We start from the raw sequence: 22,377 nt of genomic DNA on the forward strand, positions 1-22,377 counted from the left end.
CATGATTGTTCTTCAAAACTAATTGCTGAAGCTCTAGAGTAGGCAGATACAGTTTTTCTTCATGCCAAGGTAGTCCATGTTGAATCTTTCGGAAAGGTTCTTGCTCTGCCCAATCATGCATTTCTTTCTGTGACATTGCTCCAGCTACCCTTTCCTCGAAGGTTTCTTGACTCACCGCCCCAAGTATTTGGTGTTCGGGAATGATTGTCTTTGATTCTTGGTCGCTTTCAAGCTTTTCCATTTTTAATCTTGACAGGGCATCAGCCTTCCCATTCTTAGTTCCTGGTCGGAAAGTGATCACAAAGTCAAAATCCGCGAAATACAACGACCATCTCAGCTGTCTCGGGGTAAGGGTTTTTGCAGACTTCAGGAATTTTAGGTTCCTATGGTCTGTGAACACGGTCACGGTATGTCTCGCTCCCAATAGATAGTGTCTCCACTCCTGGAAAGCGTCCTTGATCGCCAGTAGCTCTTTTTCTGTGATGGTGTAGTTAACTTCAGCTGGTGTTAATTTCCTCGATCTGTAAGCCACTGGGTGGAGTTGTCCTGTTTTCTTGTGTCGTTGTGAGAGGACTCCTCCTATTGCTAGATCCGAAGCATCCGTCTCCAAATAGAAGGGTTCACTAGGGTCTGGATGTAATAGAATTGGTGCGGAGGTAAACTCTTCTTTAAGTGACCTAAAGGCTTCTTCTGCCTCCTCGGACCACTCAAAAGGAACTCCCTTTTTGAGCAATCGAGTAAGAGGAACCAGCTTGTGTGAAAATTCATTCACAAACCTCCGGTAAAAATTGGCAAAACCAATGAAGCTTTGCAATTCTTTCACACAACTTGGAGATTTCCATTCTAGAACTGCCTTAACCTTCTTAATGTCCATCGTGATTCCAGACGGCGTGAGCACGAATCCAAGAAATTCCACCTCTTTTACACTAAATGCACACTTTTCCAATTTAACATACAAGTGGTTCTCCTTCAATTTTTGTAGAATTTTCTTCACCTGGCCTGGATGTTCTTGTTCTGTTCTGGAGTAAATCAATATATTGTCGATATATACTATGACGCATTGATCGATATACTCACTCAAGACACTATTTATAAAATGTTGGAAGGCTGCTGGTGCGTTGCATAAGCCGTAAGGCATGACCTGGTACTCGTACAAACCTAGCTTTGTTCGGAATGCCGTTTTCCACTCGTCCCCTTCCCGAACCCGGATCAAGTGGTATGCCCCTCGCAGGTCTAGTTTCGTGTAAATCTGTGCCTCCTTTACCTGGTCTAACAATACAGAGATGAGAGGAAGAGGGTACCGATTCTTGATGGTAACTTTGTTAATGGCTCGATAGTCAATACAGGTTCTTAACTCGCCTTCTTTTTTGGGCACAAAGAATAAAGGGGAGGAGACCGGAGACTGAGATGGACGGATAAATCCGTTGGCCAAGTATTTCCCAATGTATTCCTTCAAGTGTTCATTCTCTTTCTCTGTCAAGGCATACACTCGGCTACATGGTAATTGAGCGCCTGGCTCCAGATCTATCCTGCAGTCAAATGGCCGATGTGGCGGTAACTTCTCTGCCTCTATCTCGTTGAACACTTCCTCGAATTCCTTATATTCAGATGGTATTTCACCAGTGTGGATCACACACACAGAAATTTCTTGTTCACTCAAAGAGGTTGCTGGTCCTGATCCCTTAGTTTCCACGAGATGGTCAAAACAGTTGCCCTTACAGAATTCAGAATTCATGCTCACAGTTCTCGCTCCCCAATCGATGCTTGGATTGTGTTCCGTTAACCACGGCAGGCCCAATATAATCTGGAACTGAGGAGCATCGATCAAATTGAACTGGATGAGTTCGCGATGTTCCTCTTGAAAGGTCAACTCTACTTGTTCCGTGTGACTAGTGATCGGTCCGGAGGAAAGATTAGTTCCATCCACGGCTCTTACTGGTTCACTTCTTGACTTCAAGATGGGTCTTAGTCCGACGCTGGCTGCATATTTGATATCGCAGAAGTTTCCTGTTGCCCCTGAATCAATCATAACTGACACCTCAGTTAAAATGACATTCCTGAACTTTATTTTCATTGAAATTACAAGGTGGGGAGATGAAGACTGTAAAGTGTTCGCGATATGATGTTCTTCTGGAGTTGCCTTATCCTCAGCACCTACCAACCCAACTCCTCCTATTGGTGGTGCGTGGAGTTTTCCTTCTCCTTTGAGAACATTTTTGGCTTTTTGGGACAAATTCTGACGAAGTGTCCACTTCCTCCACAATACAGGCACAAATTATTCTGTTGTCTCCTCTCCTTCTTCTCCTTGGTCAGAGGACCCCGAACCACTCCAATCTGCATGGGCTCGGTTCCAGATTGACTGTCTGGTACTTTCGTTGAGTCATTCTTAGTTCTGTCGAATCTCGGTATACTAAATTTGAAATCCTTTCGCTTTTCACCCCTCCTCTCACTTTGACGAAAATCTATTTCCAAAACCAAATCGATTAAGGCTGAAACGTCGGTAGGTCGATTTGGAATTTGGGCCAAAACATCCTTCAATTCGTCTTTTAATCCACGATAGAAGACTGCTGCTCTTTTACATTCCAGCCAGTCCGTTTCTACCACCAACTTATTGTATTGAGCTAGATATGCTACAAGATCCTTGTTCCCCTGCTTTAATTCTAAAAGTTCATTGTCTGTGGCTTGAGATATCTTTCGGCGATCAAATATCCTCAAAAATTCTTTTTTGAAATCTTCGAAGTGATAAAGAAGAGCATCGTCTCTAGTGACTAAGGGCATGGACCAACTAGCGGCATCTCCGCTAAGGTATGACAAAATAAAGGCCACACGGGACTGTGCGTCTGGAAAAATCGAAGGACGACACATGAAGTGCAGGGAGCATTGCGTCAAAAAGATTTGAGCCTTCTGAGGATCACCACTGAATCTTTCTGGGGGGGCTAGAGGAATAACAGGAGAAAGAAAATGGACTACATGTGTGGCTACACTAGAAGTGGAGTGTTCACCTTCTGTGTCTGGGAATTTCAAACTGGATGTCGGATTAAAACTGGAAATCTTAGCTGCCAGCTCGACTGTTTCCCTCCTGGTGTCCATTACCTCCTGTCTCAAACCCCTGTTTTCATCCCTAACTGCGGCTACTTCTTTTTGTATTATGTGCAAGACCTCTCCTAATTTTTGCAACTCCAAACCTTCAGCCATTCTGTTCGGGCGCAATCAATACGTGGGCACTTCACTCTGTCAGAAGCCCTTTCTTTCTTGCGCAGGAACAGAGATGCCTTTTCCCAACACCACCTCCAAGAACCACCAACGCAGCACTATGAAAAGATGCGTTAATGCCTTCTCCGGAGGGGGTAGGGGGATTGGATAAAATAACAAAAGAGAAGAGAAGAGAAGAGACTGCCACTGGTTGACTGCTTCCTGTTGGGTCTTCTTTCCGTTTAACTGGCTTCTGGTTAGATCATTCAGGAGGCTGAATAAACATTAGACTTATTAGTTCTATTTAATCTCCTTCCTCTTAATAACCTTTAGTCTTATATTATAGCCCTTTCTACATACCAGCTTGTAAACCCAGTGTTGCTTCTCTTCTATTGGACAGCTATTTTTTCTGCTCCGTATCTCTCTTCTAATAGTTCCTAATGTTAACACAAAAGTTAGTGGTCTTTTCTTATACCTCACAACGATCTATTTAACTCCCTAAAACTACGTCATACCTATCTTTTACTCTCAGGAATGTATCAATTTCTAATATTCTTTTTCTTTTTCACAGGAACAGTTCGTAGATAGATGAACTTGGGTAGTACTACAACACTATTCCTTATTTACATCATAACATTTACACGGTGTGACTTAGACTCAAAACTTAGCTCTGGTGCTTCTCATGGAACTTCGAACTCTTCACTGACTCTCCAGTTAAATGTCTCTCAACAATTGGAACAGACGCGCCTCACTGACGCGTGACTCTCAGACGAAGGTTCTCCTCCTTCAAACAGATGACGGGTTTTCTGTAGCGGAACTCCAGACTCTTTCTTGAACTGCGCATGAGCTCCAGCCGAACACTACCTCAGGAGCGGTAGGCTCGAGGTGAAACTTAACACGCAGACACGAATTCCGAAACTGCTACGGTTCTAGGTAAGCGTAATTGGAAACTCTTCCTGTCAGGAAACTACGGGAAATGCCCTCACTAAAACTAACTCGGACTCAAGGTTGCTGCTAGGGTGACGGGTTCAGGTGAAGTGCGCCAACGTTCTAAGTTGCGCGCTTCTCATAGAGTTCTGGAACAATGAGAAAGACTAGAACGCTAACTCCCCCAGAGCGTCGGCCATCTTAAGGTTCCATACTTCCCAGGCCTTGCTCCAAGTCAGAGTTCTTAGGATCTTTTTGTTTCTCATTGGTTGATGGGCACTGATAGTGCAGATAGAAGGTTTCTTGTCGGTAATGGTTCTGACACTGATCAGGTGGAAAGCTGGATACGCCTCCCACTCTCCATTGCTGGACGCATCGCTATCATCAAAATGGTGCTTCTTCCTTGTTTTATTATATTTATTCCAAAATAATCTGATCCCTCTGAACAACGCCTTTTTCATTACATTACGGGAAATTCTGTTGAAGCTCATCTGGGCCGGTAAGCGTCCCTGCATTGGCTGTGACACACTACTCCTACCATATGAACGGGGTGGGTTACGTGTACCACATTTCCAGCTGTATTATGTAGCAGCACAGTGCCATTACACTCACCACTGGTTCCATAGAGATGCCAGGCTCCCGTACACCAGGCCGGAGATTGATCTGGCTGCCCCAGTGCACTTAGAATCTATACTGCAGAGCGGCCTCCCAGTGGACACCACTAACATGAAGCCGCTATCCACCGCATGCTGAAAGTCACATTGCTGGATTCCCCTTCTTTGGTAGTTGCCAGCAACCTGTGGTTCCCTATTACCAATGAGACACTGGTTAGGCTTACCCTGAAACACTAAAATATTCATAAATTCGGCAACCTATTTCCCGATGGTCATGCCCCTTCCCGCTTCAAAGATTCCCAGATGGCTCCAGCGACGATGATGGACCGCTTTGTATTTCAACATATACACAGCACACTCCGTGAGTAGATCCCATCTTATCCATTAGCGCCTGAGGAGTTTGCACCACTTACACTCATGATAGATTGGTGTCTAAACTCTATAGTGCATGCCTGCCCTTGCAGCCCACCAATGCCACATTGTAGATTTCTTTCTACATATGACCCGGACTGGCAGACATATTGCATGCTACTGGGTGGAGTTTTTTTTGTCTGACACAGATGGTGGAAACTAATGGCTTTGTTGGGTTATGTGCAGGACCTCCCAAGAGGCATCCTTCAATATATGGCGATGGCCATGCTACTTGACAGATGGGAGATTGCCCTTCATTTGGACATTTGCCACCCCAACCATTTCAAACTGGATTGCGATCCTGGCCCATTGTGACACTACCAGCAAGCTGTATGCCTCACTCCAAACTCACTGTTCCAGGCCTAAGGATATTTGGCATCCCCTCCACACTTATTTGTTGTCAGGGGCACATTCCACACCACCTACCCAGAATGCCTCTACTCCACCCACCACCCATGTAGGATCACCCCACTACCTTTCGAAGACACTTACCCCACTTGCCTCCCCCTGCCACAATGCTCTGACCTCGGCGCCCTCAAACCCCTCAGTTCCTCCCATGGTTTGATGACTCTCTAGTGGTTTGAAGGACATGAGATGAATGCTCACATGTCATAGTGCTAGGTATGGGAAGACGAAGTAAAAGACACAGCAGGTAAATGTTCCGGTTGGGAGTTATTAAAATTGGACTTGGCCTTTGTAAATGTTATGGCGTGTACATATATGTTATATCTTAGCATCAGTCTTTATCTGCTGAAATTGTTCAGTATTGCCATTGTCAAGATTTATAGTCCTATTTTTGTATATGCCTGTACTATGCATCATAATAATAAAAATAAATGTTTTTTTTAAATGATTTGGCCTAGAAGTAACACAGTGATCTTCGATATGACATTAGAAGTGCAATGTCTTCATATTTACTTTGTTCCTTATTAAATATACAAACACCAAATGAAGAGAGCCCTGCCTTTGAGATAAATCTTTTTATTTCTCTCAAAGAGATGTCACACTTATGATATCTATCCCATTCAAAAGGCCTGTATATAGCTGTGCTTTGGAATATATAGGGTATTTTCCAGTTTCCTGGGTTATTAACTAAGTCAGACATGGTAAAATGTATGCAATAACAGCATAATCAAAACCAATGGATGTGACCTCGGCAAGCATGTTATGAATGTATTTATTTTCTAAACCCACACAAAGAAGAATTACAAGTGTAAAACCAAAAAAAGTAATAATGTAGGCTTGTAAAGGTGGCACATGTATGTTTGCAACAAAAATAAGTACAACTTTGATCCATTGCAAATGCTGTATCATCTGGTGGGCAAAAGCAAAATGTAAATTGCACTTGAACAGACCAACGGATGGAGAAAGTTGTGTATCTGTATTGTAATTTTTTGGGGAAAACATAAGGCTGGCTAGACAGTTCAAGCATTGTCTAGACTGGACCTAAAAATTATACAATGTGTAGGAAGTAAATGTGATTGTTGTCTTGAACGTGTACATTGTGTAGTTTTTAGATAACTGCAATTATGTGATACATAATGTGTGCTTTTTCCATTCCTTACTGTTTGTAAGTAGGATTCTAATTCCTTTTGTGATAAAGAAATGACATACATGCTTATTATTAGACAATGGCTTTATATTTAACTCTTTAATGCTCTCTATTTCCATTCAGTTTTAGCCCCAACAAAGTCCGCTTTACAGGCTAATCCCTCAGTTGCAATAACCGGAAAACAAAGTAAGTACAGGGAAAATTCCAGTCTTGTGAAAAATAGCTTGGTTAGAATAAATGTAATTTATTTGACATTATTAAATTAGGCAAATCTTATTTTATTTTTTCAGTTTAACAATTGTATGTGGTTTTAGAGACATTTATAGAAACAATATGGTGATTTACTTAGCAATCAATTTGAGAAAATATTACGAAAATCCTGCAAAATTTGGTTAATAAAAATCATTACTTAAATATGGAAATGCATTCTGTAATACATATAGTGAATATATTTTACATAGTATATCTTAAAAGTTATAATATCATATGTTAGCATAGAACAAATGTAAATATTCTTCCCAGTAGTAGATTAATAGAAAGACTCTACTCCTTATGAGTAAAATGAAGAGAGAAAGTGAAGAAAAACAAGGAACAGAAAAAAGGGAATAGAAGATGAAAGCACAGAAAGAAGACGATGATAAATGGATATGCTTAATATTTTGTTAAATGATCACAATACATATAAGATATATAATATTTCTCAGAAAGAAAGGTTTAAGGGACAAAGGAGCAAAGGAAAAGGTATAGAAAAAAACACATCCGAAGGAGGAGATGATGACAAAGAGATTCACGTAATATTTTACTAAATTATTTCAATACATATAAGATATATCTTATTACACAGAACGGAAACTATCAGTGGCATATCATAAATATTTATCAAATAAAAAGTATAATATGAAAACATAATAATCATGGCTGATCAAAAATATCACTTAGCCATACAGTAATGATATTGTACGCCTCTTTATGAGACAGACATTTTGTTAAAGTCAACCAAAAAAGGTCTGTTTGAGGTAACATAAAGAGCAGAAACAGGATCAATTCTGTGGTTAGCACGAGTGCCATTCTACCAAGAGTTCAAAGTTAACTTAGAAACTTCTTTTCAATAGGAGGTTACTTGCTTAAAAACAGTACATATACATAAATTCAGTATATTAACCTTAGTAACTGGTAGTAAGTTATGAAAAGATAAAGAACTTAGAACTACAGCAGAAAATGTACGGGTTCTGTTAAGCCAAGACTTTCATTAATATTACACCATACAGATTTCCCACAAAAACATTTTTTCCTGTAAATTACACATGAAAGAGATTATGGGCCAGACTTAGAGTTTGGTGGAAAGTATATTTTGCCACAAACAGACAGACTGTTATGTTTCCTATGGTGGTGCCTCAGCTGCCTGTCACTGGAAACCTTACTCCGATGGCTCAACAGAGTTGGACTCCTCTATGTAGGTACATCAGACCATCCACCCTATTTAGAGCAGATGCTCTGATATACGTTATATTCATTTCCTTCTTTGCCTATTTCTTTCCTTATTTCCATCATTCCATAGTATCTTTCTAATTTATTTATTTCCCTTCTTCCAGTTTTTATTTTTGTTCCATCCTTTCTTTTTTCTTGAAGCTCTCTTTTCCATCCTTAACACCTTTCTTTACTTCTTTCTATTCTTCTTGGTGCTTTTGTTGTATTATTCTTTCTTTCTCTATAGTTTTCTTCTTTGCATGCATTTTCCTTCGTAATTTGCACTCTGTCACTCCATATGTCTCTCACTTAATTTTTGTAATTTCTCTTTGTCATCCTATTTGGCTACTTTGACCCGTCCCCCACACTAAAAAGATGTGATATGACATCTTGCATTCATGTGCTATTTATTTGCTTTTTGTGAGAAGCTGGCTTGGTATATGGTGCTCACTAATGTAAGTGTGGCACCCTGCAACAGTCCAGATGAACCTTATGGTGATTTTAGTGGTCTTAGACAACCTTAGAAAGCTCTCTAAGTGGTAGCTGTGGAGAGCAGCCTTCAGGCTTAGTCCAGAAGAAGTGTAATGTAGCTTGCTTTACCAGTTCGTAATCTTATGGTATGGATTATGTGAAAAAGAATAACACAGTGAAGTTATAAAAATAGGTATTTTATTACAGACACTCAATAACACAATGTATTTTCTCCTACCCGGAGATACTAACACGATACACACAATATTTTGGAAATAGAGCTCATAAGAAGCACAAATATACAGTGGTCTCCAGGGGGAGGCCAAACCATATACCAAAATAGTGGAATGAGAACCATGACTCAAGTCAATAATGGACCCAGAAGATGTAGAAGAGATGGCGACCAAAGTAACCACCCAAGGTGAGTATCTAGGAATCCCACAGAGGTCGTGTGCAGAGTGGGAGCATGACATGCTCAATGTTAGTCAATGGGTAAGTCCCGTTGCAGTTTTTAAGAAAAAGGTCCTTTCTCAGTGGACCCCAAAGACACTCCATGGAAGATGGAAGGTTGAAGAGTCAACCCACCTGTGGATAACCCAGGATCCAGAATACCTATACCAGGGGAGCCGGGTGCATAGGTGACAAGTGACATCGGAAACCGCCGTGGACCACAATGGAGGACTGCAGGAAAAATGCCACTGAAGAAGAAGACGAAGGAGTCGGGTGGAACCCATAGGTGGATTCAGGTTGAGAGGTACCTGCAAGTCAAGGGGACACTCAGGAGTGACCAGAAGACACGGAAGATGAATGCCCACTGATGTCAGGAATGCAGGAGAAGTTGATGGTGTCTTTTGAGTTGCAGCTGTGTGGACCAGGCGATGCTGATGACAACCAGGAACCGGATACCAACAATCCTATGTCAGATGTTGAGCACCAAGGGGTCAGTGTCCGGCAAGGGCACCATCAAGCCTGGGCAGAGGCAACCTACGAAGTTAACGAAAAGGATGCAGTGTCGGGTCCAGCAAGGTCCAAGGGACACACCATGTGCAGGTGAGTCGGAGCAGGCCCCAAGCAAGCAGAGGAGCCCACTGGTGCTAAAGAAGACCCTCAAGAGGACCCACAGGCCTAAGGCACAGGAGTCGCAAGAGGACCTTGAGCAGCTCACCAAGAGATGCAGGCCCATGGTGCAGAGGATGCAATGCAGGCGAGGATCTTGTCTGAAGAGGATGCTTGAGGTAGGAGCTTCTTTGAGCCTGAAGATGTCTGGAGGAGAGAGCCAAGAAGACTTGGCAACGGCAAGTCAACGCAGTGCACAGGGGTTCTGTTCCAGCGGTTCCAACAAAGGATAATGACCTCATAATTGGTGAGAGGACAGTGCAGGTCTCGAGGGAGTTGTAGAACCACCACCTGTGTTGCTGAGCCTTTCGGAGTCCTTGGGAGCCCAGGGTCAGCAGACTGGTCAGCTGCGTTGCGGTGCCTGCAGATGCAGGGGAGGGACTCCTTCACTCCAAGGGAGATTCATTCAGGTTTCTTGGAGTTCCACAGGCCTGGTGAAGAATCAGTAAGGAGCACGTACACAGACTTTGCAGAAGACCAGCAGGACGAGGAGACCAGGAGCAGCAGGAATATTCCCCTTGGTTCCTTAAACGAAGTCCAGAGTGTCCAGATAGTCGAAGTTGAAGTGGAATGTGATATGAATCTTGTCCCATGACGAATCTAGGGACATACCCACATGTAAGCCCCTAAGTACCCTTGTGAAAGGGTTGGGACGATTCAGGGGTCCCTCCCAAAGGAGGAGCTGGACTGTGGGGAGGATACTCCCAAGACCTTTGTCCAGTTTCACACCAGAGCGGGAGCCAGCAGCTCCCTGAACTGGTTTGAACTGGAGTATGCAAGGAGGGCACCAGGTGGCGCTGGCAAGCACCCCCAACCTGCCCCAATACACTAAACACTGTCTGTGAGGTGGTCACACCTCCCTGTGACAGAATATTATTTGTTCTGCCTTCACCTGCTCGAGCTTGGCTCAGCAGCAGGAGGGCAGAAACTTGTCTCTGGTCGGCAGCAGCCCTAGCTTGCTGTCCGGTTCTGGAAGACTGGTACCGGGAGATTTGAAGGCATCCCAGAGGAGCTTTAAAGGTGCATGGAATCATACCTCCCACACTGCCTGCAGTGTGGGGGGCATGAATCAAACATGTTTGATACCAAACATGACCAGGTTTGTTACAGCCAGTTTAGAGATGGTCATCGCGGAATGACGCATGGCCACTCTATATGTTATAATGGCTGATGCACTTACAACCCAGGAGAATGGACTCCGAAGGTTGTAGGGGTGCCCCGCTCATGCAGTGGCACCCTCACACATAGGACCCAGCACCTTGCCTTCAGGATTGAAAGGCCTGCCTTAGGGGTGACTTATAGGTTTTAGGTGTAGTGAACCCATATATTGGAAAAACTATATCTGTTGTAAGTGGTGCTAGCGCCAGCTTACAGAGGTTGCAATGGCAGGCCTGTAGTCACAATTTGAATGGTCTCTCATGGGTGGCATAATACATACTTCAGCCCATGGGAGACCCCTGGTGTACCTATGCCCTGGGTACCTTGGTACCATATACTAGGGACTTACAAGGGTACCCCAGTAGCCAATCTGGAGTGAGTGAACTTAGGGAGGAGCACAGAGACTGGGATCCTGATTAGCAGGATCCCAGTCAGACTAGTCAGGTAACATACTGACACCATCAAAAAGTGGGGGTGACCATTAAAGCAGATCCTACTTTCCTACACTTCTGTTCTTGTCTTGTGACCTTCCAATCACTGAGCAAAGTTAAGAAGGGCCGTAAAAATAATTTAATCTGCAGCAACAGTACCCTGCTGAAGCTGACATAAAGGATGCTTCTCTACACCCTTGCTTGGACTACTTTGGAGTTTCTACTGGCCAACTTGATGAATGATGACTTGGTTGACCGAGAACACCTTTGTTTGTGTTCAAGCCTATGCCAATCTGTTTGGGACTCCTGTGCTGTAAGCACACTACCGACAACTGATGAAGATTCAGGGCAGTGACCTCTCCCAAAGGAGCCCCTGTGCAAATGAATGAGTTGCTGGTGCTTCTCTGCCTCGACCCCAGTGTCCCAGGTTCTTGGCTCACTCTTCTGGATCCTCTTCTTCCACCAAAATGGCTTCACGGAAGGTGTGTAACAAGGTGCATAATATTAAGGAAGTATTTTGCCCCTCCTCTTAACTGAAGTTTTTATCAAATCATCGGTGCTGGCAGAGTATTTGAAGCTGTGTAAAGCTGTTGAGGTTTTAGATTTTCTACTGCTCATATTAGAGGTTAAAACTCATTTTTGTCTGAAATTCTCCAGTCTGGTACTTCTACTTCAGAGCACTTGTTGCCTTTATTAAGATGCTGATGAAAGCTATTCAGTTTGTTTTTAATAGACTAATAACGCTACGGTCATCAGTGGTCATGTTGCATGATGTTATTGCATTACTCCTGGTAACCTTGATATCATGTCCTCTGATCCTTGTTCTGGCCCTATCTTATATCACAGAGTTGACCCTTCCTCTTCATCTTCATCTGCTGTATCAAATGCAAACTGGAAGTGGTTTGAAATGTTGGGCAAGACTCTTTTCTCATTAGAAGGTATGGCTCTGTGCTCTTGAAATGCTATATGCCAGCATGCCTGCTACTCTCATGTTCTCCTGGAGGTAGCACAGAGGCTGGTTCCACTTGTTCCTGTTCATATAAGGGGTGCTTTGCTGTAGAAGTCTGTTATATTATTGGAGCTGATAAACAACTTCTTAGGTCTGACCTTGACAAAATGAACTCAGTGGCAAGGTCAATGGGCTCTTCTGTATCACTTTGCCATAATGCTAGGATTCAATCCCTCAAATATCTTGAATTCCAATTGCAACCAAATTGTCCTTCCCCGGGAAATATTGTGCAGTAACACTTACTTTCAATTCCATGCAAAACTTCCAGAAGTCCTTGGCTAACTCCGACAACCTTTTTGACCTGCTCCCTCCTAGCTTGTTTATATATGTCACCGCCGATATATTGTCCATCTTCAATAACACTGAAGTTTCCTATATCTGATTCCTGAAACTGTGGACCGACAACTCCCGCGCCTTCATCTCCAAGCAATTTATATGCTCCACCCTTTCGTATACATTCCATCTTCCACCTGTCTACTGAGAGTCTAATCTTGTACCCCAACCTAAATTACTTGCATCGGTTTCTAATACAAAATCTGGATATGTCCCAAAAATTGCATGACCATTCCATGGCCGTAAAATTTCCAACCACCAGATTAACTCCTCCTTTGCTTCTATGTCCAGCCTCCCTCTGTGTCCATACCAGAGACCTTTGCTTAGACCCAAATTCTTGACCCTTTGCATATCTCTGTAATGTAGTGGACCCGTAAAAACCTTCCTGTATTGAAGAGGACAAAAGATCGATTACTCGTGCCAACTGTCGCAAGCTGACCTTTTCTTTTTTTAACATAAACCTCACTTCGCGCTTTATTAAAATAATCTTCCTCTCTGGTAAATCCTAGATGTCTTAAAAAACCTGCACCATCACTATGTGCTCTTTTAACCGCACAACATTCTGATCCATCAACAAAATGTCGTCTAGGTAAACTATTAACCATACCCCTCTTTCTCTTAAATAACTAACAACTTGCCACAAGATAAGCATTACAGCTCAGTATCTGCCAGGGGAGGAAAATCTTGTTGCAGACTGAAATTCAAGTTTTTTTAAAGGATTTCAGTGACTGGAAACTGAATCCGATGATTTTTCAAAGGATTCAGGAAGCGTTGGGTCCTTTAGAGATAGACTTATTTGCGTCAAGGTTAACAAATCAGTTGGAGAGTTATGTGAGTTGGAGACCAGATCCGGGGGCAATGAGAGTGGATGCTTTCAGTCTGAATTGGCAAGGTTTGACAGGTTATGCTTTTCCCCCGTTTTCAATGATACTGAGGGTTCTGATGCAAGTAATGAGACAAGCTTGCAGACTGGTTTTAGTAACTCCTTTTTGGGTAACACGGGCCTGGTAGTCATTGTGGATACAAATTACACAGGCAGACTGCCAGTTGTTTGAGTGATAAGCCTTATAACTGTTCTTTTATGCATACGTAGAGCAGTTACACATTCCATAGTGTTGGCAGGGTATGTTTTTTTGGGAGTCCCTCAATCAACTTTTTTTTGATCCTTCTTCCTGGTTTTACCTTCTCTTTCGTGCCAATCTTGTGCACTCAGGTGGTGTAAATGGCATTCCTTCTGATGCTAACAACTCCGTTTTCATCAACCTTTTAACATTATAGAGGACTATGTACTTGTTCTGGTGAGAGTTCCTGACATAGATAGAGCCTTCATGGACTGACATCAGTGTCAAGGTCCAGCTTTTCGTTATTTGGTCCCCTACTGGGGAGTGGAGTTCCACCTTAATTTTGATACCTTTACTCTTACAGTAGCAGTTCTTTCAGAAGTCCCACTGTCGAATCCTATTTTGGGTTTTGAGGCTTCTATACTTCTGCCCTAGTTGTTTTTGGTTTTTAAAGCTGAAGACTGACTGGATGGCTCTTGTTTGCATTTGATGATATTTTCTAATTCTACCCCCAATACTGGCTGTCTTATCCTTTTTTATGTTTTGTTTGGCTGTAGCAGGAGGGAGGTAAGACACTTCACCAATGCCAAGTCAGTTCATTGCTTTTTGTCATTCTTGTCCCTTCCTGCAACTAAACCTCTTTCTGCCCCCTGCGCTCTTGAGTAATTCTGAGTCTCTTGGCTTTCATTTGCGGAGGCATGACAGTAATGTTAAATGTATGTAACACTATGTCATGGTGCTGTTGGGCAGAGCCATGCAGATTTATACTTAAATCCTGAGGGTGCATTTGCTGCAGCATTCATTGGGTTCTGTTGCCTTTTATTGTTGGTTGCTGCCATCCAGCTTAAGAGCTGATCGCCTCAAAATATTTTTTATCTGCTATATAAGATGCCCATCGGGGCATATTTACAAGCCCCTATCACCACAGGAACATTACTTTTATCGACGTTCCTGTGGCGATACGGGCTTTGCCTTATTTACAAGGCAGTGTTAATCCACTTAACGTGGCTTAACACTGCCTTGTAAATAAGGCACCCTTTCACGCTACACTTAGCCTGAATGGGGTGGGCAATGGGTGTTGCGGTGGGAGTTCCGCCGCAACACCCATTGAATTTGACGCTGCCCCATTTTTACAAGGGTTGCGTAAATATGGGCAAGCGCCAAAATTAAGAAAAAAAAAAACCTGGTCTGAACATGGCGCAACAAGGAGAAATGCTTTATTTCTCTTCGTTTTTGCTGTTTGTATGTGTGCTGCATTGTGCAGTACACATTAGAACAGCAAAACGTCATGCATGATTGTTTATGTGCAGGAAGGTGTCTCCTTTCTGCACTTAAATAATCATTTTAAAAATGACGAGTTGCAACTTCTATGTGTGCTGCACAAAGCAGCACATACATAAGTTACAAATTGCCATTTAACATTGTTTATGTGCTCATAAACTATCATTCTCACAATGCAGTCACCCTTGCACTATGGTGCAAGGGTGCCTGCGTTGGTGCCAGCATAGAGGGAAACTCAGGGTCGCACCGTATTGTTGTAAATACGGTGCAGCCCTGCGTTTCAAAAGTGGCGGAGCATAGCATTAAGCCAAAAAGGCTAATGCCGCGCTCCATCAATTTTCTTGTAAATATGCCCCTTAGTTTGTATTTGTCATTTGTGAAGCGTTACTTTCGCTCCGGAAGAAGCCACATGGCGTTGAGCAGGGGATTAGCTGGTTTCAAGAAACATGATTAAGCGGGACAGTATAGTTAGATGAGAGAAGAGCACAATGAGTCTGAGGATGCAAAGATCCAGGTTTTCAGAAGCTTCCTAAAGAAAGTTTCTGATGTTGTGGTTCCCAGATGACTGGGTAGAAGGTTCCAGGCTTTGAACCCAAGGGCAGCTCCTTTGTCTTGCATCTGAGGAGGGGGGTTTGAGTAGGGTTGCTGATGAGGATCTGAGCAGGCCAGTAGTAACATAAGGCGTAAATCTGGATGTTAAATATTTTTGCCTCAAAGATGTTAAAGCTCTAAAGGTAATTAACAAGATCTTATATAGTACTTTTTTACGGGTGGGTAGCCAATGAAGGGTTTTTAGGGCTGTTGAGGCCGAGGAGCGGCGCAGCAGTTACAGTACCGGGATTTCGAGAGATCAGGCATAATGACCATGCCTGGGTGTTTTTGGGCAGCATGGCTAGCGATGTCTGTGTTCCGGACTCGGACAGGCGCAGACGAGCTTACCTTTGGCGCGCCCGAGCGCGCGTCCATGGTGGCAGGCACATTAAATACTTGTGCCTCCCAACCACTAGAGCGCCAAAAGTCAAGATGACCATTCTAACTAGATGTCCTGTCTCCCGGAAGAGGAGAGATTTAAAGTGCAATGTGCAGAAAAATGAACCCGAGCAGCACTATTAGAAGGTAACAAAGAGCTAATGGTTAGGGTCTTAGATAAAACAATTGAAAATTCAGATTCAGGGTAATGTTAACAATTCATTTCCCCGAGTGAAAACAATAAAATCAAAGTTACAGAGCAATCGTTAAAAATTCGTTCCCCCAAATAAAATGTTAAAAATCAGAGTTAAGATGGTTAAATAGGGTTAAAAAGCAGTGATGTGAGCTTCACTATTCCGTTTGTGGAGGAGTAATGTACTGGACCCTCGGAATTCAATCCATTTTGACTTAGACCGATGTGCTGCTGGTGCATAATATGAGTGACTGCCCTTGACTTCTGGACAGACGGCTCAATTCAGCTTTATTGTTTGAGCAAGTGGTATGTGGAAGATTGGATGCCCTTGTGTACTGTTTTAATTGCTGCAGATGACGTGCTGTCACTTGGTGACCTAATTTTCCATTAGTTTGTGCATTGGATATGCTTGGTGCCTGTTTCTGTGCTTGGCTGAATCACTTTTTAGTGTGATTTCGCATTGTTTTGATATTGGTGCATCTAAATTTACTAGTTTATGCCGACTTATAGATGGCCATTGGGTGAACCATTGTGAGACAAGTAATCTTAGTTTTCAGTTCTTGGTTGGTTGGTTGGGCGACTAGCTGACTAGACCTTGAAGTCACTCTGGTGGTCCTGAGTTCAGGTGCAAGTGTGGTAGGTGGGTGACAGCTTTGCCCCCTATCAAGTCAGAGAAGGCCCATCTGCCAACACGTATTCCACCTTTTTTGTCGCTGACTGGGACCAATACGCAAAGACCAACTGCCAGCTACACCTAGTCATGTGACCCAGGACACAGGCTGCAGACATCAAATGGCTGGGCTAAGAGAATGCCAACTTTCTAAAAGTGGCATTTTCAAAATTGTAACATAAAATCCAACTTTTCCATTAAAGGAGATTTTAAATGAAAATTATTTTGTGACCAAACCTGACTTTTCTATCTTCTCCCAATTGAAAGTTATCACTTATGGAATGCAAGGGAAGGCGATAAACCAAGAGCTGTATTGGTGTTTTTTGGAAACTTTATCTTGAGACAGTCCATCGCGGAAAAAGCGAGACCAGATGCTAGGAGAATCGGTGAAGGGATTTCGTTTTTTGTTCGTCCAGACTATCGCCATTCGACTGTAGAGCGAAGGTGGAGACTGAGGGAGATGATTAGGCCTTTTCAGGACAAGAAGATCCAAGCCTTCCTAATAAATCCAGCTCAGCTAAAAGTAATCAACGATGGCAGGATTTTATTTTTTGCTTCAGAAATTAAAGCAAAGGAGTATTTGGATTCTTTAGGCAATTAGACTTTAAGCTATGTTTTTTGGGTGGGATTAATTTTTTTTCTCTTCAGGAGATGGTGTAGTCGAATGGTATGTAGTTATTTTCCGGTGCATGTTGTACCTGTCTGATATTGGACTAAGAGTCCTTATAGCGATCCTGGTCTTTTCTTATAGGTTTAAAATGTCTGCCCTTACTGCAAAGCACCGTTAGACCATCACGTGCACAGACTAGGTCTGAGCGCTTCACAGAGGGGGACATGTCTGGGTGATGTAAGGGGGGTGAGGGTTGAGTGGGTGGGGTTGGGTCAGAGGGCGGAAGGGGGGGGTGGGCGGGGGGGTTAAACTAGGAAATGGGGGAAAAAGATGCAGTTTGGATTATCATGGATGTTTTAATAGTCAGCGTAAGGACTTAGTAATCGACAATCAGTCAAGGTTTCAGGTAGTTCTGGATGTTCAAGCAGACCCTCAGGATGGCGAACATTAGGGTGTGCTCAATCATAATTGGTGGGTTGAATGATTGGAGGAAACGTCAAAAACTGGCCCATTTTTTTAAGTACAATAATTTGGACGTCTTATGTCTGCAATAAACTCACCTCCCTTGGGCTAAAAGGAACCTCATGTCCGTGAGTGGTTATGAATTAGCGGCTTGTTCAACGCAATCGTCGATAAACAGGGGAGTTGCAGTCTTGGTTAGAACATTTTTGGGAGGGGTCAGACGGTCCAAAGTGGATAGTAATGGGAGATGGGTTTTAGTTGAGTTGGGAAAGGGTTTTACGTTGTGTGTAGTTTATGGATCCAACAATGACGATCCTGAGATTTATGATTTTCTCGAAATAGAGTTAGCCACTTCGTTAACCCCCATAATTTTTTGTGGTGACCTGAATATTTCAGCGGATTGGGGTCCTAATGCAGTGTATTCAGGACAGAAGCCAAGAGTTTTTAGGGCTGTTAAATCTCTAATCAGCTCGCACGGGTTGTTAGACGTATGGGGGATTAAGGAGCCTAAAAACCCAGGCTACACATATTTTTCCAACCCTTTTCAGAGATACACTAAGTTGCACTATTTTTTTGTGTCAGCCTCAGAAATAAATAGGGTAGTAATATCCAAATTCCCGAAATTATTATCGGATCATAATCCGTTGGTTTTAACATACGAATTGGATGGGTCAGAAAGGATAAGAACTAGATGGACCTTCGAAAGGAGATTACTGCTGGATAAAAGGTTTGTAGAACATATTAGGAAATGGGTGGGGAAATTTTTTGCCGCTAACAGATATAACACCTCACGAAATGGGGTTTGGGAGACGTTTAAGGCAGCCTTAAGAGGCGAATCAATAAGTTGTGCGGCTAGATTGAGAAGAGAGGATAGGAACGAGGTGGAAAGATTAATGAGGGAACTATTAGTGGCAGAGGAACAACATATCTCAGATATAACACAAGGCAGGGACAGCATTGAGAGCCAAAGGAAGTTGTTGGTAGTTAAAGCCGATCTACAGAAGTTGGTAATGCAGAGGGCGATATGTGAATATCAAACCTCAAGGGTCAAATGATATAAAACTGGCAAACAAGCCGGTAGGTTGTTGGCACTACAAATTAAGCAGGAAAGAGTAAAAAATATTATTACTAGGATAGAAGATAATGGAAAAGAGTACACAGAAGCTAAAGAGATCCTGCAGGTTTTCAAGAATTTCTATCAAGGCCTTTATACCGAAGAAAATTTAGGCGGTCATCAGGGTGAAGAGTATGTAGATAACGGCCCTCGACTTGACAATATAGTTAGGGAAGAGTTGGAGATGGATATTGGTGAGAGCGAGATTATAGCAGCCTTGCAGGAACTATCCACGGGTAAGGCCGCGGGCCCCGATGGGATCCCTCTGGAGGTTTATAAATGCATTGAGTCAGAGATTACTCCGCTTCTTATAGATCTATTTAATGGCATAGTCTGTACAGGGGTGGTCCCAGATTTATGGAGGGAAACAAATATAGTGGTTTTCCATAAAAAGGGGAAACCCAGGGAGAAACCGGGATCGTACCGCCCCATCTCTCTAATTAACGCGGATACTAAACTTTACTCTAAAATTTGGGCTAAAAGGCTGGGCAGGAGCATTGGCGGCCTTGTCGCCCCGTGGCAACATGGGTTTGTACCTGGGCATGGTACCACGGACCACACTAAGAGGGCAATAGCTCTGTTTGACGCCCAGTCCACTGTGGGGGACGGGATGGCCATGATCCTGCTCGATGCAGAGAAGGCCTTTGACCGAGCGGTTTGGAATTTTCTTTGGGGGATTCTAGCTGGGAGGGGATTTGGAGAGAAATTTATAAGAGCACTCAGGGCAATGTATGTCAACCCAGTCGCCAGAGTGGTGGTCATGGGTGAGAGCTCTGACAGAATAACTATAAATCGAGGCACACGTCAAGGCTGTCCTTGCTCCCAAATTCTCTTCTCTCTATATATCGACCCGTTTATCCGAAAGATACTAGGCTGCCCAATGATTAGTCCAGTGGTATGTAAGGGGCACGAAACCAAGATTTTGGCGTACGCGGATGACTTGGCCGTGATTACTATGGATCCGCACCAGGCACTTCTGGTTTTGGTACAAATGGCAAAGGATTTTGGTAAACAATCAGGATATTTATTAAATGAATCTAAAACACAAATAATATGCACTAAAAATATCATCAAAACGGATATTAGATTTGTGGATTCAGCGAGCTATTTGGGGGTCAGAATCAATGCTTCAATAGCTAAAATAGTAGCTGAGAATTTTGGCCCCCTGAGCAAATCTATAGAAGCAGATTTAAAAAGAATCGATGTATTACACCTCTCATTGATAGGGAGGGTTAACGTATTAAAAATGTCGATGTTCCCCAAAATTCTTTATTTGTTCCGGGCCATACCTCTTTTAATCGAAGAAAAAGTAATTAAAAGTCTGGAGTCCATCTTTATAAAGTTCATCTGGCAGTACGGCAGGGTTAGGAGCTCAACTAATCTTATGTCTCTTCCTAGGGATAGGGGCAGTCTGGCCTTACCGAACTTGAGGTTGTATCATTGGTCGTGTCTATTGATGCATATGCTTTCAAACAAAGATAGGGAATACTCCCGGTCGACACAAAACTGTCTAAAGGGTGTTTGCACGTGGAGCAGAAAAAGTATTTCTTAAGAAGACCTCTCACTCACCAACCTGGTTGGTGACATGCTTCATCATCGAGGTCCCACCCAGATAGCCGAGTGCCACCCGGGTGTGCTGCGACACCTGACTACAGTGGAGCTGGTTTGTTTGGGGATGAAGGTGAATAGTGAATTTAGATAAAAATTGGCCAAATTTAACCCAATTAAAATAATTTTATTCCAGGGTAATTTGGACAATAGTTAAAAAGTAGTGAAGATGCCAAAAAAGGTTAAATTGACCTATGGTATCTGATGATAAACAAAAGGAGTGAGAAAAATATATAATAGGTCTACATGTTTCAACCATAGGTAGCTGTTGCTTAGGTTTTCGTCAGGACCATGAAACGTGACCTGGGTGGTGCACACTCGCTAAGGTGTGCCCAGCCCTAGATCCGTGATTGAAGCCTAACCCGCTACTCACGGTTAGGAAAGCCTTTCTCCACTTGTCGAAAGGAAAAATCTGTAATGAAAGACAAATGAACAAAGGACAAACATATACAACACATAATCGTCACTCTATTCATTGAGTCAGTGCTCATACTTATTGTCAAAAGAAATACAGTGTGCGTAAAACAGACGTGCAGCCCTAGACAAACCTCACCAAAGATGAGGGTGACGACTCAGACAATCAGTAACAAATAAAATGTAAGTGATCTGATGTCACATACCTAAATTAGTAGTGAACACGAGCCATACACATCAATTCCATACCCACTCATACGAATAGCAAAGTCGTGGGCGTCAAAGTACTCTGATAAGAGTACAAATGTACCAGTGCACCAGTGTAACCAGGGGTAAAACGGGAAATATCCCGATAGCCCTGGTAAAAGAATATAGAGGTGGGTAAAAACATACACAGCCTCACTCAATGCGGTGGGCGTGCCGCTAAAACGAGGTGACTATCCAGAGCGTTTAGCATTGGTGACAAAGTGAAATAAACCAACGATCGAAAACGAAACAGGGAGAGAGCAAGTGCGCTTACTTAGAGAGCGGAGTTTGCGCACCTCAAGGGGACGAGATCACACAATTCGTGATTTCCAAATCTAAATGGAGAAAATAAGCATATACCATGGTCACATAAACTCAAAGCGATATTCACCGTGCTCGGGGAGCCCATGCGTTACCATCGTACTCACTCAGAAATACACAACTGGCCGCGTTTCTGCCTACTTGTGATCAGTCAAGTCCCCGGTGGAATGGCAGGGACCCGGTAGGAGCCTCTCTTACAGGATGGTGCTTCCGGGTCACGTGGTGTGACGCTGGCGTGCGGGTCACGTGATAGACGCGAGTGCGCATTGGAATTGAAAATAAAGTTTAAACTAAATCATTCAACGGTAAAAAAAGAGAAAAGGTCATTATTACATTAGGACAATTGACTCTATACAGTAAATTACAAGGGGAACTGGCATATAAGGAAGTACCTTCGTTGAATAGCTAGGCACGGGGCGGATCTGGGAGTGCTGCCCCGTCCAGTCATTAATAACACCAACCTGTGTTTAAATAAACACTCGCTCTAGGGGGATCTTACGATAAAGCTGTCGTGTCGGTCAGGTGGTGTACTCTAGCACACGGTGATAAGAAAAAGTGGTAAAGTGAAACATGACTCGTTCCTTCAACGGTGAGGGGAGGAGTAACAATAGTGTCATAACAATGAATTTGCAGACACGTTCAGAAAAACCCCATAAAAATGGTTCGGCTACACGAGGATCAAGGAGTGCTGCCCAAGTATGTCACCAGTACACCCACACTAAAACGATATAAGTCAAGGTGGATAAG

General features: G+C 43.1%; 1 protein-coding gene across 1 annotated transcript in view; it reads left to right on the plus strand.

Moving 5' to 3' along the window:
* The window catches only part of LOC146821647 (uncharacterized), a 1,582,729-nt gene that overhangs the window by 1,212,807 nt on the left and 347,545 nt on the right, over positions 1–22,377 (plus strand). The window contains exon 27 of the mRNA XM_085609888.1: positions 6,820–6,882. Coding sequence (XP_085466014.1) covers positions 6,820–6,882 — 63 coding nt within the window. The remainder of the gene's footprint in view (positions 1–6,819; positions 6,883–22,377) is intronic.

The sequence above is a fragment of the Triturus cristatus genome, chromosome 6 (genome assembly GCF_964204655.1).
Source record: "Triturus cristatus chromosome 6, aTriCri1.1, whole genome shotgun sequence".
In the NCBI taxonomy this organism is placed as follows: domain Eukaryota; kingdom Metazoa; phylum Chordata; class Amphibia; order Caudata; family Salamandridae; genus Triturus; species Triturus cristatus.